This window comes from Vigna unguiculata, chromosome 6 (genome assembly GCF_004118075.2).
Source record: "Vigna unguiculata cultivar IT97K-499-35 chromosome 6, ASM411807v1, whole genome shotgun sequence".
In the NCBI taxonomy this organism is placed as follows: Eukaryota; Viridiplantae; Streptophyta; class Magnoliopsida; order Fabales; family Fabaceae; genus Vigna; species Vigna unguiculata.
Window position 1 is genome coordinate 17,183,212 of NC_040284.1, and position 24,421 is coordinate 17,207,632.

A 24,421-nucleotide genomic window follows, 5' to 3' on the forward strand; every position below is an offset into this window, starting at 1 on the left:
TTTCTTTATTTCCCACTTTAGCCCCTGAACTTTTACATAATGACAATTCAGTCCCTACTCCGGTCGACTCGGGCATTGGACTTATTCATTCAGTATTTCACCTATTGTGTCGGTGGAAATATCAATGCAATGCAGTTTAGAGTTAAAAGAAAACTACCCCTAAACCCAAAAGCATTTCTCTGAGAAAGGTGCCATTTTTTTTTTGTTTTTCTCAATCTCAACCATGGAAACACAGAAGACGGTGATGGGTTTGATTCTTTTGCTTTTTGTTTTGGGTGTGAGTGCTTGGACTGGTGAAATCCATGGAAGAGTTGTTTGTGATGTTTGTGGAGATTCTTCTCTTGGACCTGAAGATCATGTGGTTGAAGGTTTTCCTCTCACTCTCTCTCTTTAATATGCGTTTTGTTTCAATTTTTGCGTTTTGATTGAGTTTCTGGAATGGTGTATTCCTTTTTTGATGAAAATTGTTTGTCTTTTGTTGTTGTAATTAAGCCATTTCACTCTCCACCGATTGTTTAACTGGGTTGAAAATTTACTTGTGCGTGTTATCAGTGGTGTGGTTAGTTGTTAGCGTCTTAACCGTGTAGCTCTTCAAATTGTTTCCTTGATTTTCAGGTTGTTTGACCCAGCGAAGTAAATTTGTCATACAACAAAAGAACACCAAGGTTTTAAATTGCTGTAGCAGTTGCAGTTGCAGTTTTGTTGTGATCTTTGATATTGTAGGAAATTATGGATATATATGGTTACAATTGAATTGCAGTGGCGGCTGACCCAAAAACCTTATATTTGCAGTCAAAGTTTCTATGGTTTTGTAGGAATGAAGATCAAACTCATAGGAATAAACTCTTAGCTGTCTTTTTTAGGTTTTGTAGCAAATATGTGTCTCTTAAACTCGTTTTCTCAAAAGTTTGATGATCTAAAATCCCTTATTTTTATCCTGAAGATCCTTTTGTTTTTGCACTGATGTCTCATGGTTCTGTGCAATAAACTTAAGACAACATTTAATGTTGGTTCTGTGCAACCTAATTTAATGTTGTCTCTAACAGAAGGTGAAGTATATTCATGCATATTTCTCCCTTACAGTTTCTTGTTGTATTTCCCTTTCTTATGAGTGTTATTTTCACCATTTTCTAACTTAACTACTTCATTATCTATCACTCAGAAGTATTTAAACTTGCAATGCGATCTATGTTGATTTTCACACAGGATTCCTTTTACTGGTGCATTTTAAAATCTTGCTGCAACTCACAAATCAAAATGCAATTTCCACATATCAATTTTAACTTATTCTGACATACTATCAGACTATTACTTCCTTTTCTTAACAAAAAGTAATTGACTTTAGTGTTATGATTTAGGTGCTGAGGTTGTTGTTCTTTGCATTACCAGGTCTGGAGAAGTTCTAAACTATCAGGCATTCACAGATGCCAAGGGGATATACACAGTGGCCGAGACAATGCCGGAGAGTGATCGTTGGGACGCGTGTCTAGCTCGACCGATCAGTAGTTTCCATGAACAATGCACTCAACTTGGTGAGGGCAACTTGGGAGTCAAATTCAGCTACAATCACCCATCAGGATATTCACACAATGTCAGGACCTTTGTGTATCGATCCACCAAAGTTCCAACTTACTGCATATGATATATGTATGGTCTTGCTCTGAATCTATGAGTGCTTGTGCTTTGGTTGAACTAGTTCAAAACTGATGATCATATGAACATATTCTTTTTATACTATACATGTAGGTGAAGTTGTGTTCCAGTGTTTCTTTAGAACCTAGAAATAGTAAGCATGAGACGTTTGAGTAATTGTAAATGATAATATTATAGAGAGAGCAAAGCAAAATCATAGTAAATGGCACTGTCATTAGTTGCTGGGATTTTCAGGGCTTTTGAAAATATGAAAAATATGAGATATATGAGAGATATATGTGATATGTTATACGGAGGAACATGTTTTTGTATTTTATTGATATACTCTGTATATAGAGCAAAATATAACAAATATAAGTATAGAATATTTAGAATATCTCACTCCTGATCTAAAATAATAACAAATTTCTAAAACTGAAACATATCTCTAAAACTGAAATATTTTCTAAAAACTAATTTAAATAAAAAAAGATATTAAGTAATATTCTCAACACCATTGAACATTGCAATGAATCTCATGGCTTAAATGCATGTTTATTCTAACGATTATTATACTTTAATTACTAAAGTTTCACAAAGTTGATATAACTTGTTTGTGTAAACATGATGATAAGACAAGGGTTTGGATCTCTTGAATTTATGTATGAAGAAGATTTTGTTGAATGTGGTAAAATTCCTCTAATTGATATGAGAATTACTTTCACTTCTTACATGTTGATAAAGAATGTTAAACTTGTTAGGTATCCGTTAATTCTTATCAGAGCAAATGAAGTCATTTAAGATATAATGATATTTTTAAATGAAATTATATGTAAATCATAAGTTCATTTAAATCAAATGTCAATTAGGTCAGGTTAAAATTAACACACTTTAATTTATATCATTATTTTTTAATTTGATTTAATCCATTTAAAAAATATTGGAACAGTCAATTCAATCAAACATATTCTACAAATCAAACCCATTCCACCAACTTTCTCTATATGTATATAATCAAATTATTATTTTAGACTTCTCACATTTCATTTAGTTTTTCTTACATTTATTTATGCCTTAAACTTTTTTTGCCAGTTTAATTTAACTTTGTCTTTGTCAATTTTTACATGACATATCAATAAAATTCACATTATAGTATCGGTAAGAAAGTTTTTTTTTAAGAGCTCGTAAAATAGTTGAAAAGAATTAAAACTAAAATATATCACTCTAATATTATTGATAATTTGAAAAAAAAAAATGCATTTAAGTTTCTTAAAAATTTATTACCTTTAACTAAACTAGCCAATTTAGTTAACTCTTCTAAGTAAGTGAATGTTATAAAATATTAAAAATGGAAGTTTAATAAATATTGGAATTCACCTGTTCGTCGCAAGCTTGTATTACAAAAGAAAATTCATTCGATAAAATTTAGCATAACAAAGTATTAAATACTATTATTTAAATTTAAAATTTGATATAAAATATATTATATACTTTTAATATTATTTATATTTAAATTTTAGATAAATTCATATTTTTGAATATGTAGTTTTACTATTATTTTATTTATCCATAAAATAATATTAAATAATAAATCTTTTATTATGATAATAAAAAATCTTAGATAAATCATATTAATCTTTTATTAGTGGAAATATATGTATATATATATATAATATTTTTTATTATGATAATAAGAAGATAAAAAAATGAATATTATTAGATTTAAAAAATATATAAGTTAAAAAATAAATACTTTTTATAATATTATTACACATAGTTAATTCAATTAAAAACAATTGTAAAATCTAAAAAATAAAATAATTTGTATTGCAAGTGTAACGTCCCAATTTGATAGAATAATTCTAATAAATAAAATGTCGCATGTTAATAGTATAAAATAGAACAATAAACCTAAAGTATACAAGAATGAATCATTACAATTATCCATGATATATTCAAAGGAATATCCAAAGTCACAACATAATGACTTGAACATAAACTAAACATGAAACAGTTAAAAAAGTTGCTCCCAGAGCGATGAGATTAAAATAACAGTTCACAAGGAGAAAGGTTCAACAATGAGCAATACCAAAGAAATTAAAATAATTCACAAGGAGAAAGGCTCAACAAAAAAGTTGCTCACAAAACAATGAAATTAAAATAACAATTCACAAGGAGAAAGGTTCAACAATGAGCAATAACCAAAGAAAACCATGAGTAATAAAGGATTCAGGAAGCTGATCACCAAGAGTTTCCACATCTGCTCACACTAAGATTTGATAATCATCCCAAAAAGAAAACCAAACATAAACACAGACACAAAAGTAAAGGGTAAGTTAAAGATAAAAATAATTTTCATCATATATCTATACAAGCATATTTTTAAACATGCATTTTAGTAAGTACATAAGACATATGAAGGTAAACAATGTCAAACTCAATTATCCGGATAAATATAAAAAGATCTGATTCACTAGATGCTTGCACTTGTGGTGGCCTCTACTGCCCTGCAGAGCCATTGTCAATGAGTTTCACCCTACCACCCACAAGGTTAGTCCATGATTGTCTAGGGCCATTATCTTGCCAAAGACTAGAACCTCCTACTACTCTCACCACTTGAATCAGTCTACTCTATGTGAGTCTAACCGATTCTTTAGAGCTTCAAGATGCAACCTTGCTTGAATCATTACCTAATTATATACACTACAATACCATCATGAAATCTTACCAAGAGACTCATAGAATTACGTCTAACTCATACCAAAACTATGTTTACACACCAAATTCATATGTCACCTCAAGCATTATAATCTCATATGCCAATGCACAACATATTTCAGTCCCATTGCATAGCATTAAACATACATAACATCAAACTATATGTTTTAAGGAGTAAATCAATCAATCATGGAAACAACCAAGTAATTAAGGCAATTTTGTTGTCAATCTCGCTCAACCTAAAGAGTTCACACTCAGGCGACACGAGCCTCTCACCTCAAGCTAAAAGCTCTTGTTTGGGCGAGATTGCAAACAAGGAACACAGTGAGGTTTTACGAGTTCTTGCTTAAGTGAGAACTTCTCGCCTAGGCGAGATTTCTCTTCGCTCAAAACTGAGGCACGTCGCTTAAGCGACAACTCGAGCAAAAACCTGAAGAATTTTCTGATGTTCTCGCTTAAACGAGGGTTGCTCACTTGGACGAAAACAACATGTTCCTCCCCTGGTCACGCATGCAACATCAGACATTCAAAACCAAACAACATTTCAACATTTCCAGACAATCACAATGACAAGCGAGCATTATAAGCATGAAATAGAACTAAAAACAGACAAATACTTAAAAACATGAAAAATTCTAGTTTTCCTTCCCTCAATACTAGAAAAATGACTTGCTAGAAAAGCATGCACACAAGAACGAGAATAAGGCTCTAAAGAGGAACCCTGGACAAAACCAAAACAACTGAAATGGAGAGGGAGGATAGTTTTACACCTGCCCTAGCACAACTCCTAATTCACACAAAAGAGAAATAAGTGAGATGTTTTGATTTGAGAGTGCAAAGTGAAAGTATATGGACAGCCAAAAAGAATCCTGGAAAACAAATGGACTAACTCTATGCCTCTCATAAAACCCGGCTCAATCCTTTTTAAATAAGAAAGTGGGTGTTAGAGGAAGAATAAAATTATAACAAAATATTTACTATCCATTACAAAAGCAGTTACGCAAAATAATATAGGTTAAAATACTCCTTTGGTCCATGTTTTTGTTGAAAAATCTCAAATAGGTCCTAAGATTTTTTTTAGTCTCAATTAGGTCCATATTTTTGAAAATGTGTAACAATTAGGCCCATTCCGTTAGTATAGAGTTAACGGTGTTAAAGATGTGCCACGTGTCAGCTCCACATTTTTTTTGAATTTTTTTAAATTTTTTTTTTTGAATTTTTTGAATTTTTTTTTTGAAAATTATTCATGCCACGTGTCACGTCAGTATTGTGCCACGTGTCAAGTCAATAAGGTGACACGTGTCAAATCAATGTCTGAATCTCAATTTGGTCTATATATTTGTTATTTTTATTACATTTCAGTCCATTTTTTAAAAATTTTTTAAATATATTTATTTTAACTTTTTACAAAATTGTTTTAAAATTTTATATTTAAATTTATAAAATTGTTAATTTTAAACCAACTCTAACATTTGTATATAAATTATTTAAAACAATTTTGTAACAAGTTAAAATAAATATTTTAAAATTTTAAAACAAAATATAAAATAAACTTAATATTATTAAAATGTTTAATAAAAATATCATTATAAAATTTATATAAAAGTTAAATTTGATCTCTGTGAAATTGAAAATTAAAAAAAAAATGGACTGAAATATAATTAAAATAACAAATATATGGACCAAATTGAGATTCAAACAATAACTTGACACGTGGCACAATATTGATGTGACACGTGGCATGAATAATTTTCAAAAGAAATTAAAAAAATTTAATAAAAATTAAAAAAAAAATTAAAAAAAATTCAAAAATTCAAAAAAATGAGAAGCAAGTGACATATCCTTAACTCCGTTAACTCTATACTAACGGAATGGACATAATTGTTATACATTTTAAAAAATATAAAATTAATTGAGACTAAAAAAAATCTTATGACATATTTGAGATTTTTAAAATATGGACGAAGTGAGTATGTTAATCAATAATTTATATAGATGTCACCGTAAACTTATATTGTATATTGCAATTTACAACTTTGCTTCTTCTTGACCATATATTTTCTTCCTTCATTCGTTCTCTCATCCCCATTTCAGTTCTTCCAATGGCGAACCAACACACCGGTTCGGTTCACTCTCAGCAACCCGACTCATTTGGCCGATTCGGCCGGTTCGGTGGCAAGTACGTCCCTGAAACCCTCATGTCCGCCCTCACTGAACTCGAGGCCGCATTCGACTCCGTCGCTTCCGACGAACATTTTCAGGTTCTCTTCTCTCTTTCTCACTCTCACTTCAATTACCAAGTCCCACCTCGATTTTCTCCGAACCTGCAAAATGGTATCCCCGAAAAGATAAAGTTTCTGTCTTTCGCAGAAGGAGCTCGCGGAAATTCTGCGGGACTACGTGGGTCGCGAGAGCCCCCTCTACTTCGCGGAAAGGCTCACGCGCCACTACGCGCGTGACGGGGAAGGACCTGAGGTGTATCTGAAGAGGGAGGACCTGAACCACACCGGCGCGCACAAGATCAATAATGCGGTTGCTCAGGCTTTGCTGGCGAAGAGGTTGGGGAAGAAAAGGGTCGTTGCCGAAACTGGTGCAGGGCAGCATGGGGTGGCTACTGCTACTGTGTGTGCGAGGTTTGAGTTGGAGTGTGTGGTATATATGGGGGCGAGGGATATGGAGAGACAGGCTCTTAATGTGTTCAGAATGCGGCTTCTTGGTGCTGAGGTGTGTTCGTTAATGGCTTCTTGGTTGTTCTTAGCTTGTTCTTGGTTTTTGTTCGGTGGGGAATGGGAATGTTTATGAGAAAACGATCGTATGTTGATAACTTTGGTACCAGTACTTCCCTATCTTTTATAGGTTGGTGTTTTAATGCAATCATTGGTTGAGTCTAGTAAATGGGGCTAGTGCCCTACGACGTGGGGAACGAAGAGAAAGATGTTCATACATTTGGGGGTGTTTATTTGTACTTTTATTATCTGTTTCCACTTTTTAGTTACAAAACTGCCCCCTTATTTTTAATGTTTTCAAAGATTTGTTTAGGAAACAGAGGAAACAAAAAAGGAAAAGTTATTTTAAGTGTTTCCTGCTCAAATCTTTGAGAACAAGAATCTGATTGAAAACAAGGTGAAAATTTTGTGGTTAAAAAGTTAAAACAGGAAACAAAATGGGGGTCTTGATTTCTGAAAAGACATCTTATTGAGGATGCAGGGTTTATCCGATGCAAGAAATTATCTTACTACTAGTTAATTTAATACCATTTCTGTCAATTTTTAACATAAATTTGGTTTTTCATAGAGCAGCTATTAGTTTGTCAATGTGTTTTCTCATTAGTTAGGTAATTTTGTGTTGTAGGTTAGAGAAGTTCATTCAGGGACTGCTACACTGAAGGATGCTACATCAGAAGCTATAAGGGATTGGGTGACCAATGTGGAGACAACACATTATATTTTGGGTTCTGTTGCTGGGCCACATCCCTATCCAATGATGGTAAGAGAGTTTCAAGCGGTGATTGGTAAAGAAACAAGAAAACAAGCATTGGAAAAGTGGGGTGGGAAGCCAGATGTTCTTGTAGCATGTGTTGGCGGTGGTTCAAATGCTATGGGACTTTTCCATGAATTTATCGATGATGAAGAGGTTAGACTGATTGGTGTGGAGGCTGCAGGGTTAGGCCTAGAAAGTGGTAAGCATGCAGCTACATTAACAAAAGGAGAAGTTGGGGTTTTGCATGGAGCTATGAGCTATGTTTTGCAGGATGACGATGGGCAAATAATTGAGCCTCACTCTATCAGTGCAGGGTAATTCATCTGATTAATATTTGTCTATTTTTTCTTCTGTTTATCCAGGTTTTGTTCATTCGAGTTTTCCTTTTCCATTGTATAGGTTGGACTACCCTGGAGTTGGACCAGAGCACAGCTTCTTGAAAGATGAAGGGCGTGCTGAATACTATAGTGTTACTGATGAAGAAGCACTGGAAGGTACATTTATTGTCTTGTCAAATGTATCATAATATATCTTTGGCAGAAAATTAGTCACACTAAAATTTGGTTTGTCATGGTTTTCTTTTCTTTGATTTTGTCACTTTTCACTCTCTACAAATCTTCAAATACACAGGATAAGGGTTTAACTAAAACAAAATGTGACAGAAGTGAGAAAGAGAAGAATGACGTGTCTTGATGTCTAAGAAAGAGTTGTAACAAGTGATCTTATACATATTCTCTACCTTTATCATGATAACATTTTGTTAGCTTAGATACAAATATATGTTAATAGTGGTCATTGTTAACTTGTTATGAATCAATTCCTGGTTAACTATTATTTTCATTATTCCATTACAAAATTCTTAATTTATTGTTTCCATTATTTGTCTGATCTGCTATATAGAGCCAGTTGAGCTATTAGTATCTTATACTTTCCAAGATCAGAAGCTGAAGTTGCTTTAATCCTTGTATGTAGTTTCTGTGTCTCATGTTGGGGTGTTCTGTAATCTGCAGCCTTTCAGAGATTATCTCGGCTGGAAGGTATTATTCCAGCTTTGGAGACATCTCATGCTCTTGCATATTTGGAGACACTCTGCCCTACCCTTCCAAATGGAACTAAGGTTGTGGTTAATTGCAGTGGCAGAGGGGATAAGGATGTTCAAACTGCTCTCAGCTACCTGCATTAATTTGAAAGTAGGGGTCATGTTCTGCTACATTTCTGCATTGCTGTGAGATGATTGAGTCTCCAGCATAGCTCAACAACTTCTTCAGTGGTTTTCTTTCTTGTTGAGATTGTTATGAAGAGTTTGAGGCCAATTTCTTGTGAAGGAACTGATTTGTGAAAACAATTGATCTGGGAATATTTCACTTTGTGGAAGCTGCCAACATGTGATTTAGAAATTTTGAAAATGCTACAAGGAACTAAGGGATGTTGTTGTTGTTGTATATTTGTTACAAAAAAAGGAAGAAAAATGAGTGCAGTCATGTAGTAAAAGTATGCATTACAGATGAATATAGATGTTGTTCAGTTTTTCCAAAATGAAGAATATCTATGCCTTATTCAGATTTCTTGTGGTCCATGCTAGATCTGCCTGTGCCTAACTGGTATCTAGAAACTAATTTAAAGGTTAATTAATTTCTTATTTTTTTAATAGATTAAATCAGGCTTATCTGTGTCATAGAGAAATAGCTGTGTAAAGTGGAATGGAAGCAGTGAAAACAACCATTCATTCTTCTTTTAAACAAGGTTAATGGAAATATGACTCAAGAGAGACGTAATTTTATTTTTGGAAAACTAAATACTAACTGGTTTTTCTTCTTTTTTTAATCTAAAAAGAATTTATTTAAATAATAAATAAAAAGTATTCTTTATTGTGTTTTCAGTTTTTTAAATAATGAGTTAAATTAAATTAATTTAAGTAATAAAATAAAAAAATTTGATATAAATTAATATTAATTATTGTAGTTTAATTTAATTTATAAAATAAACTATTATTATTATTAATGTTTGACATTAAAAAAATAAAAAACATAAACTAAAAAGACAAAAATTATATTACACTTTAATCATTTGTGATAAAAATTTAAAATGAACATCTCACATATTTTTAAAAAACCAGTATAAAGTATAAAATTCTTACAAATTAAGAAATAATTTCAAACATTGTAGTTTAACTATATATATTTATTAAAAATAATATATTTTTTTATTAGTAAAACTTAAAATTAAACAAGTTATAGGGTAAAAAAACAACTTTGACAAGTTATAATGCAATTAAAAAAGAAAGAAAAAATAAACTAGTAATAGGGTAAAATAAACCATGTAATTGAGAATTTTATTAAATATGAAAATATTATATTTAAAAAAATTAAATTTAATTACTATAAAAGAGTTATTTATTATATAAAATATGTATTTGAAATATATTAGATTAAACTAATAATATGAAAAAAAAGTATTAATTTGAAAACATATACATGATGTTTAATTTATTAATATGAAACATATAAGTCTAGAGAAATTTAAATTTTTTTACATGGCTAATTTTCGTTATTAGTCCCACCGGATATGAGGTATTGTCATCCTACGGGATATGATACGAGGTATTGTTCGCTTTGGAGTCTTCTGTTACAGTTTTGTCTTTAAAAGACATTTTAGGAGATGAAAGGAGGGAGGAGTATTTAAACCGTCTCAGACCTCGTTTTCTAAACAATATAAAACTATTGGTGCGATAGGAACAAATAGGATTAAAATGGTAAAAACATAATTTAAATTAAATATATATGCACGGAAAGGAAATCCAAATATGATAAAACATGATTGGATTTGTTTTCATATTGAGTATGTTGTAGTTGTTAGTATAGTTGTTGCTTTGTAAGTTGTGTATACTTTGATTAGATGAAAACGATCGAGTCTAGTTCCACGGTTGTTCATTGAGGTGATAATATGGACTGGTCCGACTTGTTTAGGTCCATCTTGCACTTGATCCGCAAAATGAGTTGGATTGGTTTGTCTCACTTTTAAAAAGCGAGTTGAATGTTATGGTCTGTCCCGCATACGTTTAGGCTCGCAAGTTAGTTCACATTTTGCTTCACTATCTATCCTTATTTTAGACTTCGATTCTATATTGAAGGTGTTTGTGTTCTATATAGAGGTGGTAGTACTAGTGCACAAATCTAACAAATAAAAGTCAAAACTTTCCACATTTGCAATTTAAAGAATAAAAAAATACCAATATTTGAATTTATGTACCTGAAGGAGTTTTATTCATAAAATTTATCGGGATTGACATTTGAAATGCATGGTAAATATTGACAACAATTTGAATGTTCTCCCACGATTTCCAAATTTTGTACTTTTCTTGCACCATCGCAACCCTTTCTTAATCTAAGATTAAGTTTTGTCACTTCAAATATATATAATCATCATGTATATTCTCCAAATTTAACAAAGACTTGCATACCTAAACACAAAAATGGAAGAATTAAATGAATGTGGTTAAAGAGATCGAGAAAAAGAGTTGTGCATTGTTAAAGGAGGAAAATGAAACCCTGTTGAATGGAGAACTGACAAAGAAGGAGGATGCCTCCATGCGGAAGGTGGCAGCCCACCCCGTCTCGCTTTGGACTCACACGAGCTATGAGTTATGCGGTTCGACTTTAGTAGGCCAGGAAGCTTAAAATGTTAATCCCACATTTTTCCTAGTGAGTCGGTCCGTATGATCTATCCCACTTTGCTACCATTAATTTTTGCCATACAAAACACTTGTACGAAGAAACTTATGTTTTATTATTTTTTTAAAATTCTTGATCATTTATGCGAAATTAGTGTTAATTTTAATTTGTCTTGAGTTATATGTACGATCTTTTGATTTATAGCTCCAATTGAATATTGATAGTTGATTTTTATGGCTTATTTCAGTCATCTTAATTAACACATGAGCAAAAGATCAAGTGTGTTGGAATACTATTCTTGTACGGTTATAACATTTTGTGTCTAAAATTGTAATTATTTGGACTTTTTATTATGATCACACATTAGATTAGTCTAATAAAGTAATTTACTACTTTAAAGAAAATATAATTAAGATTTATTAAAAAACTTGTTTGGAAACATCATAATATAATATAATAGATATTTCAAACATAAATGTACAGTTAATTAATTCAATCATGATATTGAAAAACAATTGAAACTTCCAAGCAATTATTTACAATACATGAACATCAATTAATATTTTGGTAGCATCACACAAAATTAGAACACCATTTATGACTTTAGATTAATGATAACACAACTTGTCAAAATGTGTATTGTCAAAGGACTTAAATAATGCACATTCTTTCTTTTAAATTAAATAAATTACTATCATACCAAATATTTTATTTTATAGTAACATTATTGAATGATAGATACCCGTGATCCATTGGCCTTCTTAAATATAATGAACGCTTATTCAACCCATACTTAAAGAAAAGATTGTTCACAAACTAAAAAATAAAACTCTTAATCAATGTGCAAAGTGGTCATCATCATATACATTTATTTATTTATGCTTCGATTGATGTAAAGCAAGTTGACACTTTAAAATGTAACATGAAACAATTGTAGCACATGAAATAATTGATTTATATTTTTAATATCATTAAAATATTTAATAAACGTTAAAAAGTTAGTCAAGTTGCGAGTTTTAAAATATCATATAAATTATGTTTAATAGTTTTTGAAATATTATCAAACGCTGCGTTAATGTTAAATAAAAAATGTAAAATTCTTCGTTATTTAAACAATTAATTTTAATTTTAAATTATTTGCATAAAGTACAAATTATACTTTTGTTTACATGGATTGAGTTAAAAAATAATAAATAATCTGCAAGTATATTTTGTATGAAAAATATAAAATAAAACTGTATTGATAGGCTTATTGTGGAGAAAGTCATTTAATTTAAAATAACACTTGATAATAATGTGAAATGTTGTTTGTAAGACCATTAAAAATCTGATGTTTCTTTTCTGCCTTAAGTTAAAGGGGCTACCCTTATAAGTGGACCTAAGGGCTGGCCCAGCAGATAAAGCCACTCCTAGTTGCCCTAACTCATACTTCCACTCTTTTCAGTGAACCTTGAGTCGCAGCAGTCAAACTCCCTCTGCTAGGGTTTTTGCTTTCGTTGTTACGTTGAGCCAGGAGATTTCGTTGCTCCATGTAAGTGTCCTTCGAGTTCATGCTAGTTCCCTTTTATCACTTTTTCGTAATCTGCAGTTAAGAGTCTTGGTTAACTCCATTTTCTGGTTCTGTTCCACTCTCATCTCAGCCCTGTAGTTCGTTCCTAGAGCTGTTGTGTTCCTCACGCTTGGCTGCCAAAGTCCTTTTATCCCCTTTCCAGGTAAGGGAAGCTAGAACCCACTCGTATACTTCATTTTACTACTGTTTTATGGTCGTGTTGAGGGTCTTTGGCTGATTCGAGGTTCTGAGTGCTTGAAATGTTTTGGCGTGTGGTTTTGGGATTGGTGGGTGCGACTGTTGCAGGAGAACAATGGCGAGACCTGTTAATCTCGCCCAAGCGAGCCAGTCTCGCTTAGGCAAGATGAACAGGGACTCGCCTAAAACCTTTTTGCGCGAAAGATCGCCTAGGTGACCAGCTCGGCTTTTGAGCGAGCGAGCACCTCGCCCAGGCGAGAGGGGTCTCGCCTAAGCGAGATCCCGCGTGTGCTCCTGCCCCTTTTTCGAGCCCTCGCCTAGGCGAAGGGGGGCTCGCCTGGGCGAGACCCTTCAGCCTGAGCGAGGGGCTGGGCGAGACAGTGTGCGGTTGGTTTGTTTTGTTGCTCTCGGATGGTTGGTATTTGTTTAAGTATAAAGTCTATGATGAGAATATATATATATATATATATATATATATATATATATATTAGAGTGTTATGTATGCATGGTATGATTCATGGTTTGTAGATGATGGGTTTGGTATGAACTTGGCATGTGAACTAAATTAGGTGGTTATTATTAAAGAGGCATGATAACGAGATGAGTTGAATTCTATGTGCAGATGGGTTATGATGAGTTGGAATGAGTTGGATTTGGAAACATGAAAGGTATTGGCTTTAAAGGTTGACATAATGAATATATTCTTGCATGATGAATACTAATTGATTGTGTGATCATGTTTTGTTTGTGTCAGTGCATAATTCCTTGGGGTCTCTAGGTGAGACTTTCAGGGTCGCGCTTCAGTGGTCGGAACGTAATTCCATGGCCCCTGTTAGTGGGTGTCCATGGTGGTGCCCCATTTGTATAACTAAGTAAGGATTCAAGGTACGGTTGCATCCTGACACTTTAAGGAGTCAATTAGTCTCACCTAGAGCGGACTGACTTATGTGGTGAGAGTAGCAGGAGGCCTGAAATTCATTAAGGACTAACCTTGTGGTGAGGGAAAATTGATCCATCGTAACACTCGTAACACATAGCTCGGGGGTGAACAGAGGTATCCACCACAAGTGCAAGCATCCGCTGAATCCGACCAGGTTATACGTATTCGGATGAGTCGAGTCGAGTCGTAGTGTATTGATTGAAGAGTCATAACATGCTTGGTTGTTTTATGGATATTGGATGGTGAAAGTATATTTGACTGTATGATGAAAATGTTGTTGGCTCTAGCTTACCCTGTTTGTTGTATGGTTGTCTTGTATGTGGCTCTTCTTTCTTGCGATGATCATCAATTTAATTGATGGGAGCATATGGGCGAGGTTCCCGCGGTCAGCAAGGAAATGGCGATTCCGCTGCTTAACCATCTGGGCTGGACTTTATGTTTCTTTTCTTCATGGGTTTCCTTTAGGGCTACGGCCCATGTATTGCTCTGTCTTACTATCCTACTATCATTTTGTTAAACTTTTATGTGGTTTCCTTTGACATCGTGGTGTGTCCAGTTTGTAGAGGTGGTGTTAAGGACCAGATGACTACTCTACATTACTATTTTTGTGTGACGTGTCTTTTAATTTCGTTTAATAATTAAATGGGACGTTACTTTGTTTATTCAAGTGTGACCAAATATGAACTTTCTTATTGTGCAGTGTTGATTTCAGTTTTATGTAACTTAATTTTGATTAATCATTTAACGGTCCTTTTATTTTTTTAATTTAGGAAAAAATTGACCTCATAAATTGACCAATAGATACATGCGAACAAGACAAGTAAAGTTTTTATAATTTGTCACAATTAATAAATTATTGCATGAATTTAATATTTCAAATTATTACCTTATATTATTCATCAAACATATTCATAGAATAATTTAAATAAATTATTATATGAATTTAATTTTATTGTCATTTAAAATTTTTTTGTATTAATTATTTTATATTTTATTAATCATATTTAAGAAATTCCTTCTTTCGGTTTTCTTTGGAAAAAATAAGGTGAAAGACCATATCAATATTCAATTTTTCGAAAATTAAATTCTGACTAATCTTAGAATGATCATAAATTCTGCTCCATGATTCCGACATTGAGCAATAAACATGTTTAATGAGGTAAATAAAGTGGATAATACCTTTTTAGAAAAGAGTGTATATCTCTGAAAAAAATACACAATTTTATGATTCAAACAAAATTTTCCCCAATTAATTCGGTTCCAACAAGCCAAATTTGCATTATGAAAGAATGTTAACATTGTTGAAAAATTGGTCGAAGTTAACATGAGGTTTTTATTTATTTTTTTTCCAATTTTTTTTAGTTCTTATTTCATTGATTTTTGAAAAAAAAATGAAAAATTTCACTAAAATTTGTCATGATCAAATTCTGAGTAAATTTTATGAGTTAGACGACATTGATTATAATTGGAAATTCAACTTTTTGAAAACCGAAATCCAAATAGGTTTCTAACATTTAACTAAATTATTCACGGTTGAAAATTCAGTTTTTCAAAAGTTGAATTTCAGTTTATTTTTTAGTATTAATTATACTATTTCACGTTATGAATTTGATTTTTTATAACTGAATTCTTACATGAACGTATTTATTTTAGTAAATAATATTAACATATGTTTAATTGAAGAAATTTTGTTTTGAGATGAACTTATAGAGAAAAAAATCAATAAAATTTATTCAGTGCAAATGAAAAATAAAAAACATGTCAAAGTGAGAGAAGTTGACTTTTACACGTTAAAAGAAAAGTCAATACAAATACATTGGATCAAAGGCCATTTTAAGAAAAAAGTCAAACTGTCACTGTCATTTTCAGTGGGTCCCTGTTGTAAACGTGGCAAAATCTGGTTCGATTCATGGACGTGGAAGTCATACAGCGAAATTACGGAGATAACCCCGTTGAAGCCGTATTCAAACCGTCATAGGAAGGGACAAAACCGTCAAAATAAATAACTCCCAGACCTGTTGAAACCGTTGGGAGGGAAAACGGAAATTGTTGTCTTGTTCCTGCTTTGAAACACAACACTCGAATGAATCAGCACCATCTTCGTAGTGAGAACTGAGAACACACAAGAAAACACAAGCAAAAAAGTGTTCCGAAGAGTGAGGTTTTGTGTCGACAATGATCCAATGGACGAAGCAGTTGAATGCTGCATTTGGGGCTGCCTTTCTTTGGTTGATTTGCTTGATTTACTTCACCCAGGTCTCAATTCTCCACCCTTTGTCTGCTTTTCATCTAAATTTTTAATTTTGCGTGGATTTGATGTGGTTTTATTTTACTTTCCCCTTTTCTGTAAGATCTGCATTCTGATCGTTTTGGTTGTGGTTTTGTTAAAATGGGTATTATTGGTCAATTCATTTTTGTCCTTTTTTCTGTGGACAAAGTTTCTCTGAACCAGGGTTTTTTTGTACGTTTTCTGAGAAATGATTATTTTATGATTTTACCAGCTGATATTGGATTGCTGGAGTGACATGATGACATAGTATTATATAAGGGTAACTAATGTCTTGCGTTTTTGTTTTGTCCTTTCAATTAACTAAAGCAGGGTTTTAGGTCTTTTGTGTGGACAGCGATTTCCTACCAGCTTAAAGATAATCTGAAGTTGTCACCTTCAGCTTCCCAATTTGTGTTTTCAGTAGCGTTTTTTCCATGGAGCATTAAACCATTATATGGGTATGGATCATTGCTTTTTCAAATTGATTAGAAACACCAATACACAGAGGAAGGTTTGTCATGCATAGAAATTAGTAATTACAAAACTAATGTATTCTCTATCTTAGAGTAGATTTTGTATTTTTTTTTTTTCATTTCATTAAAACAAGAACTTGAGGTTTTCAAAAATGAAAGATATTTACATCAAATGGAAAAAATGTGACATAGATGCACAATGCAATATCCTAAACTATGGATGAATGAGAGTAACCTTTTAATTCAGAGTGAAGTGAAGAGTAACTTCATCATTAGAAATTTTACTATTGTTTTTATGTACCTCTCCAATCTACAGAAGTGTGTTGACTGTTAAATGCTGCAGTTTAATTAGCCTTTTTGGTTTACTGAATCAATTTTACACTATCTCCTTGCAATCTGATTTGGCTACTGATACACAGAATACTTTCTGATTGCATTCCAATTAAAGGAAGAAAACGGAGTCCCTACTTAGTGATTGCTACTGTGCTTTCCCTAGTGCCATGGTTGGTTTTAGGCTTAAATTCAAGCTTGAGGGATTCAACATGGCACCTGATGGTATTGTTGACTGCACAAAACTTGGGCTCAGCCATGGCGGATGTTGTTGTTGATGCAATGATAGCCGAGGCAGTAAGATTTGACCGGTATGTTTTGTATCACAGGTTCCTGATTCTCATTTTCTGCAGACAAACTTCATATTGAATAGTATTCCAACCTATAGACGTATTGGTAATTCAAAATATGGAACAACAAATTAACAACAATGCAGAAACAAAAAGATGCACAGAACATTAGAATTGCAGTTCAAAATTTGTTGCCTATTTTCAAAATTTTCAATCTTCAGAACAAGGATGAAGGATAAAATCAAATACTGTGTGATCAATGGTGAACATGTTAATGTCAATGGTGTGCGTGTTGATTCTTGATCACTTGAAAGCAATGAAATTTTGTAAAGGAACAGGGAATGAGTGTTTGCTTTTCATATTTTTTTATACTCCGTATTGTTTGCTACCCTGTTCAAGTTAATAGACAATGAAATATTTTGTATTCTTTTGCAAGAAACTTTTATATTGATTTTATACTAGAAGGTCATCCATCTCACTGAAACTGAATTATATATAGTTAGTTCTTTTTGTGAACACACAAATTTCCAATCTTTCAATATAATGGATTAATCAAGGCTGTTACCAGTACATAGTTAATTTTGTAACTTTTGTTCCTTACCTTTAACTTAGCCTTAGTTCAGTTATCAGACCCATAGATAAGGTTTGACCTAGAGGGTTTCTGAACCCTAATGGTGGATATTCTATATCTTATATTGGTATATAACCTTCGGTTTGACTCTGGAGTATGATCTTTGTTCATGTAATATTTCTGAATGCTTTTCTTGCAGCCTGATTAAGTTCATGCTTTGTTGGTCAGGGCCTCCTTTGCAGGAGATCTCCAGTCAATATCATGGTTTTCTATGGCTTTGGGAGGAATATGTGGGAGTTTGTTAGGAGGATATGCATTATCCAATTTGCGGATAGATGTTATTTTTCTTCTATTTTGTGTGCTACCATGCATACAGTTATTATCATGCTGTTTTGTGGATGAGAACTCACTAAACAGCAAAGTTTCACAAGAGGATTCAATTGTAACAGATTCACATATGAATACTCTAGATGAAGATATTCCTTTAACGAAAAAGTCCCACAGCAACACAAGAAGAAGAAAGAAGGGCAAAAAGAACCCAAAGGGGAGATCAGTAAATAGCAGAAATTCAAGGACTTCGAAAAAAGAGGACTCCTTGGTATCAAAGTGGTTCCATTCTTTGAAAGAAGCTATTTATGATTTGTGTCGTGCATTTAGACAGCCAATGATTTGGAGGTAACTAACGTAATATTTTATAGTTTTTGTCTGGTGTGAATATTTTCAATTCTTTGAGTGGTTTATTTATTTGTATGGTTTGAGTAAATCTACAACCTGAATCCTCTTACCTCTTTCTTAAAAATGGTACTTCGGATATTAAATATGTTCACCCTAGTTTCTGCAACCATCTAACTACATAGACACGGAAGGTTACTTATGTAAACTGCAGCCTATTAAAATAATTATCTCCATCTTTCTTCAGATCATGCATGACCTTTATATCTTTAAAAGAAGTGGAGTACTATTTACAAATTCTCTAGCACACTTTTTCCTATTGACTCTACAAACAAAGAGATGTTACCATCAAATGATTTTCTGCAATGGTTCAGAACTGTGAATGAATTAGTTTGGGTGAATGATTTGTTGAAGAACACTGAACATTTGATACCATTTTTATCCTAAATGTCTAATATAAGGTACCCTGAATTATATACAGAAATGCATGGGAAAGAATCTAGGAAACGGAGAACCTAATAACTCCACAATATTTAATGAACCAAGTAATCTGCACTTGGTAACCTGAATTTTTTTCTACACAAACTAACAAGTAATTTAACAGAACACTAATAAAAACATGAGATATTTATGCTCTACATTTTTATAGTCCTCTGCATGTGTGTGTTTGTGTGTAAGGCCTTACCTAGTGAAGCTAATTTATGTCATGCCATGGTCATTGGTCACTAATAATCTTTGTCGTATGTTGTTGAGGGCAGACCTATGTCTTGGTTTTTCCTTGCTCACATTACCATTCCGGATCTTTCAACTGTCATCTTCTACTTTGAAACGGAGGTTTTAAAGTTAGAAGCATCTTTCCTTGGGACTGCAAAGGTTGTTGGTTGGATGGGACTTATGCTGGGAACCTTCGTCTATAATCGTTTCCTAAAGTATATGACCCTTCGAAAAATCCTCATGTAAGAAACTAAGGATTATTTTTCTTTTGTGGATGGCTAACTTATGAATATTTAACATACTGATATGGTTTCATTCCTGATAACAGGTGTGCCCATATTGCGTTGGCCTTCTTGAGTCTTCTGCAGATTGTGGTGGTTTCTAGGAAAAATATTGCCTTTGGCATCTCAGACAAGATTATGGTGCTTTTTGGCTCAGCTCTTGCGGATGGTGTCAATCAATTCAAGTTAGTTATTGCTTCACTTTTTATTTATGCATATGGCTGTATATGTGAAAATTATGTCCAAGAAAAACATTATAAACTTGAAAAACTTGTTATTATATGCATATAGTTTGAGTATATTGAATACCCTTTCAGATCCTAAGTAGTGTGGGCTTTCTGTTTAGTCCCTCAATGTGTTGAAATTCAAAATCAGTGTCTGAAAATAAGATTCGTTAATGAAGAAAAAGGAAGGGGCAAGAAGAAAATGAGTGTGCTTTATTAAGATTTTAAGAAGAACAAGAACATTAAGAAGAAGAAGAAGAAGAAAGAAGAAAAAATGGGAGAATATACAGAAGAAAAAGGAAGAAGAAGGTCTAGTTTCAAGACAAAGAAAAAGAGAAGCTTGTTTGATCATTAAATATTAATTTTAATTATAATTTAGTTTGGTCCTTGCAAACTTGACACTCGTGTGAAAGACATGGTGGAAGGTGACATGCCATATAACATCCCATGCCAAAAAATTAAGAGTTAATTAACTCCATCCATTCAAGGGACTAATGTGAATAATAGATTTTATATTAGACAAAAGACGACATACACTTTAAGGATCTGAAAGGGTATTCAACTGCTATAGTACACTGATAGTGTAAATGTTTTTTCTGCTGGAGTCACAATGAATTGAACCATTTTTTGAGTTACAAACTTAGTTTCAATTCCTAACCATAATTTTTTCTGGAAAAAACTGCAGGTTTATGCCTTTCCTGATCTTATCTGGACAACTATGTCCTCCAGGAATTGAAGGGACTTTATTTGCCCTTTTCATGTCAATAAACAACTTGGGAAGCACACTAGGGTCTTTTTTGGGTGCTGGTTTGGCTTCTGTGTTGAACATTGATTCAGGATCATTTGACAATCTTCTCTTGGGCATCATAATTCGTTCCTTGTGCAATTTCATCCCAGTTGCTTTTCTGTTTCTTATACCAAAAGAAGCTACTGGTTCATCAACATAGATTATGACCATTTGCTTAACTTCATTAGACATTCTAGGACTACCATAGTTGATAGTTTACACATGTAAACGGAGAAGTTTCAGAAGAAATGAGGGTAACATGTTAATCTGGTTTACACACACTTGGGTCATAGTGATTGTATATACTATTGAACTTCAATTTTGGTCAGCAAGGCCATTTTACATGAAAATTTGGAAAGGTGATTGGTTGATACTCATACTCGTTATTTTACCTAAAAGCTTGTAGATGAATAATGAGTTTGGTTTTCGATAATAATCTGTCAAAATGGTTTTCATCTGAATGCATTTTGCTGAAACACACTTCTCATTTTTGTTCAAGTCTCAAAAGCTCACCGTTAAGAAGATATACTTTTGTTCTTAAAATATATACAAATACGAAATATGAGTTTATGATTTTTCTTAACAATTTTCATAAAATTTAAAACAAACAATGAATATAATATATAATTCAACAATTGAATTGATAAAACATGCACATTATATGCACCACAACAGGTAGGTATTATCAGAAGTGTGAAATAGGTTAAACAGTTCAGTAGTGTGAAAAATCAAGAAAAAAATGAAAAAAATAAAAAAATAGCAGAAGCCACTCGTTTTTATCAGAGCCTGGTTTCGATCCAGGGACCTGTGGGTTATGGGCCCACCACGCTTCCGCTGCGCCACTCTGATTTGTTGATATAAGTTATCAATACTTTAATAAATTCATAGATCAGTGTTAAGACTAAGTTATAAGAGCATGGAGTGTAAGTTTTAAATATTTCACATCATTTTTTATAACAGTTTTATACATATGTTCTGTTTTTATGATTTTTAAATCACATATTTATTTCTACACTTTTAATTTGAAATACATATATTTCTTTTAATTTTTAAATATAATGACTTTAAATGTAAATATTAAAGAACTTATTGCAAAATAATATATTGTTTTATTAGATAAATGAATGTTATTAGTCAATACACTATATTTCATTTACATAATGTATTATTTTAATTAATACTTAGAATATTCGGACAAAATTCGAAAGAGATTTATTAAACAAAATATTCATTTAGTTGGGTTAAGGACTAGTTTTTCGATATTTAGAATATTTATGAGAAACTGTCAAAGTTGGTCAGAACTCGTGAGTTAATCTAGTTTATTTTGGGTTCAGTACTAGTTAATTTTTGACTCGGTCTACTAAGAACCCGGCTTATCCAGGTTGAATCCGTGGAGAGTCGGGTTGGCTCACCAACCCAACCACAAATAAAGAATTACACATTTTTTTGTATTTGGATTTGGTTGGGCTTTTTTTTTAGCCAACATATTGGGTTGACAAATGCAAACATAATATTTTTGTGATTTTGGTTTCTATTTGTATTGGGCCTATGAGGAAGGTCAAGCCTAGCCAGCCTAGGCCCCAAGTCAAGTCAGGCCAATCTGAGTCGAAAGTCGAATCGGGTCAGCCCAAGCCAAAGATCGAGTTGGGCCAGCCCGAGCAGAAGGTCAAGTCGTGTTAGCTTGAGACCAAGGTAGAGTTTGGTCAAATCAAGCCAACCTGGGACGAAGGTCGAGACGAGTCAACTTGAATCGAAGGTCAAACCAATTCTGCCCGAGCCCCAAATGCAATCTAGTTGGCCCTAGCCGAAGGTTGGGACTAGATTGCTTTGAGCTGAATTTGGTGGTTGAGTTGGGTCGGCCTAGTCGAAGGTCAAGCAGAGTCAGACTAGACAACAGGTCGATCCAAGTCAGCCCGAGACTAAGGTCAAGTTGAGTCGACTTGACAAAAGGTCGAGTCGAGTCGGTCTAACCAAAGGAAAAGACTAGTTGGCCTTGATTGAAGGTTGATCCTAGTCTGTTTAAGTCGAAGGTACAATTGATTCTACCCAAACAAAAGGTCGAGTCAGTTCGGGCCAAAGGTCGAGCTGAGTGCACCCGGATCTAAGGACAACCGAGTTGGTTTGGACCGAAGGTCGAACTAAATTGGCCTGGCCGAAGGTTGAGACTATGGCTCTAAACTGAGTTGGCCCAGTTGAGTCTAGTCAGCCCATGTCGCAGGTCTACTAGAGTTGGTATGAGTCGAGTCAACCCAGACAGAAGGTCTAGACAATATGGCTTTGAGCTGAGTCGGCCTTGGCTAAAGGTACAACTTGGTCGTCATGGATCGGAGATCGAGTCGAGTTGGCCTACTTTAAGGTTGAGTCGATTCAACTTGTGTCAAATTGACTATGGTTGAATTTATTCAACTTGTGTCGAAATCGAATCAACCCAGGTCAAAAATTTAAGGTCAAATCAACTTGAGTTGACTTGAATCAAAAGTCAAGACGAGTCGTACTAAATTGAATGTCGAACTAATTTAAGTTAGATTTAAAAATAAAATTAAGTTCTCTCAAAATAGAAATTAAATTGTTTTATCCAAACCAGAAAATTAAAATTTAAGATATTTTAATTAATTCATACAAACTAATTATTTAAGAAAAACTAATTATTTAAGAAAAACTAATTATTTAAAAAAAATAATTATTTAAAAAAAACTAATTATTTAAAAATAAGAGAAATCAATTCCAAATAATTCAACTATTAAATATGAGATCGTTAAATTTCTCGTCGGAAGATAAAGTTAAGGTTATATTTTAAATTTCGTTTTCGTCCTTATTGTTAACGTTAATGTTTTAACCAAGTATTATCTGCATATGAGCTTAAAATGTCTTTGTATTTTTATCTTTAAAAATATTGTGAGAAAGTCAAAGAAGTTCATAAAATATATGAAACTATAGAGTATAAAAAACACTATTTTTATATATTATTGCATAATTAGATATAAAAGTTAACTAAAAAAATAGAAAAAACATTACTGGTTTATATTTAGGAATTAATTTTATGCTTAAATACCTTTTTGATCCTCATTTTCGTAGTGTTTATTGTGGATAATCCTCATTTTGACATAATGTTTTAAATAGTCCTCATTTTTACGGAATGTTTAAAATGATCATTATTTTCGTAATTCCGGTTTTATTTGGTCCTTTTTGTAACGCCGTTTAAATCATTTCACAATGCTCCGTTAATGATTTAAAGGGCGTTATAGAAAAGTACCAAATAAAACACCAATTTTGAATATGAGGACCATTTTAAACATTAGGTAAAAATGAGAACGATTTTAAACATTCTCTCAAAATGAGGACCATCCGCAACAAACCCTACGAAAATGAGGACAAAAAGGTATTTAAGCTTTAATTTTACTATGCATCATATGTATTATTGTAAATTAATTTATATGGTTTTGAAATATTTTTCTAATGATAATTAGTTTTAAGTTTCATATATGTTTTTAGCTTTTATAAAATAAAAATATTTTAGTTTTAGTTCTCATATAAGATTTTCCTTTCTTCCTAATTGTTCTAAAACGAAAAAAGTGTTACTTTTTGTTTTAATCTATTGATACTTGTTAATTATATATACATT

The 24,421-nt window shown here is 32.6% G+C and overlaps 3 protein-coding genes and 1 non-coding gene across 8 annotated transcripts; 3 read left to right on the forward strand and 1 right to left on the reverse strand.

Annotated features, from left to right (window-relative positions):
- Window positions 1-90: 90 nt before the first annotated feature.
- On the forward strand, window positions 91-1,762 carry LOC114186545. Of its 4 annotated transcripts, XM_028074481.1 has the most exons (3): window positions 93-368; window positions 616-665; window positions 1,390-1,497. In XM_028074481.1, the coding sequence occupies exons 1-3, from the start codon at window positions 224-226 to the stop codon at window positions 1,468-1,470; spliced, it is 276 nt and encodes a 91-aa protein (XP_027930282.1). In that variant the 5' UTR covers window positions 93-223; the 3' UTR covers window positions 1,471-1,497. The 4 variants fall into 4 exon arrangements, 2 of the variants coding, with proteins under 2 accessions (XP_027930281.1, XP_027930282.1); XM_028074480.1 differs by lacking the exon at window positions 616-665 and having other exon boundaries at window positions 91-368; window positions 1,359-1,762; XR_003605109.1 differs by lacking the exon at window positions 616-665 and having other exon boundaries at window positions 99-368; window positions 1,390-1,762.
- A 4,620-nt stretch (window positions 1,763-6,382) lies between these two features.
- LOC114186543 (tryptophan synthase beta chain 2, chloroplastic) lies at window positions 6,383-9,373 on the forward strand. The gene is made up of 5 exons (XM_028074476.1): window positions 6,383-6,611; window positions 6,721-7,074; window positions 7,702-8,144; window positions 8,230-8,324; window positions 8,841-9,373. Exons 1-5 carry the CDS (start codon window positions 6,453-6,455, stop codon window positions 9,011-9,013), a joined length of 1,224 nt encoding a protein of 407 aa, XP_027930277.1. The 5' UTR covers window positions 6,383-6,452; the 3' UTR covers window positions 9,014-9,373.
- A 6,820-nt stretch (window positions 9,374-16,193) lies between these two features.
- On the forward strand, window positions 16,194-21,172 carry LOC114187133 (probable folate-biopterin transporter 4). Of its 2 annotated transcripts, XM_028075266.1 has the most exons (7): window positions 16,194-16,444; window positions 16,788-16,915; window positions 17,350-17,571; window positions 18,350-18,796; window positions 19,552-19,749; window positions 19,836-19,973; window positions 20,698-21,172. In XM_028075266.1, the coding sequence occupies exons 1-7, from the start codon at window positions 16,364-16,366 to the stop codon at window positions 20,957-20,959; spliced, it is 1,476 nt and encodes a 491-aa protein (XP_027931067.1). In that variant the 5' UTR covers window positions 16,194-16,363; the 3' UTR covers window positions 20,960-21,172. The 2 variants fall into 2 exon arrangements, with proteins under 2 accessions (XP_027931067.1, XP_027931068.1); XM_028075267.1 differs by lacking the exon at window positions 16,194-16,444 and having other exon boundaries at window positions 17,379-17,571.
- A 404-nt stretch (window positions 21,173-21,576) lies between these two features.
- On the reverse strand, window positions 21,577-21,648 carry TRNAM-CAU. Its single transcript has one exon. It is a non-coding gene; the product is annotated as a tRNA-Met (tRNA).
- Between the last annotated feature and the right edge of the window lie 2,773 nt (window positions 21,649-24,421).

Excerpts from the sequence above, each read along its gene's own strand:
- LOC114186545 (XM_028074480.1), top strand. The coding sequence starts at position 224 with ATGGAAACACAGAAGACGGTGATGGGTTTGATTCTTTTGCTTTTTGTT. Across the intron at positions 369-1,358 it reads TGAAGATCATGTGGTTGAAG|GTGCTGAGGTTGTTGTTCTT; the intron begins GTTTTCCTCTCA and ends GTTATGATTTAG.
- LOC114187133 (XM_028075266.1), top strand. The coding sequence starts at position 16,364 with ATGATCCAATGGACGAAGCAGTTGAATGCTGCATTTGGGGCTGCCTTT. Across the intron at positions 18,797-19,551 it reads AGACAGCCAATGATTTGGAG|ACCTATGTCTTGGTTTTTCC; the intron begins GTAACTAACGTA and ends TGTTGAGGGCAG. Across the intron at positions 19,974-20,697 it reads GATGGTGTCAATCAATTCAA|GTTTATGCCTTTCCTGATCT; the intron begins GTTAGTTATTGC and ends AAAAAACTGCAG.
- LOC114186543 (XM_028074476.1), top strand. The coding sequence starts at position 6,453 with ATGGCGAACCAACACACCGGTTCGGTTCACTCTCAGCAACCCGACTCA. Across the intron at positions 7,075-7,701 it reads TGCGGCTTCTTGGTGCTGAG|GTTAGAGAAGTTCATTCAGG; the intron begins GTGTGTTCGTTA and ends TTTGTGTTGTAG. Across the intron at positions 8,145-8,229 it reads CCTCACTCTATCAGTGCAGG|GTTGGACTACCCTGGAGTTG; the intron begins GTAATTCATCTG and ends TCCATTGTATAG.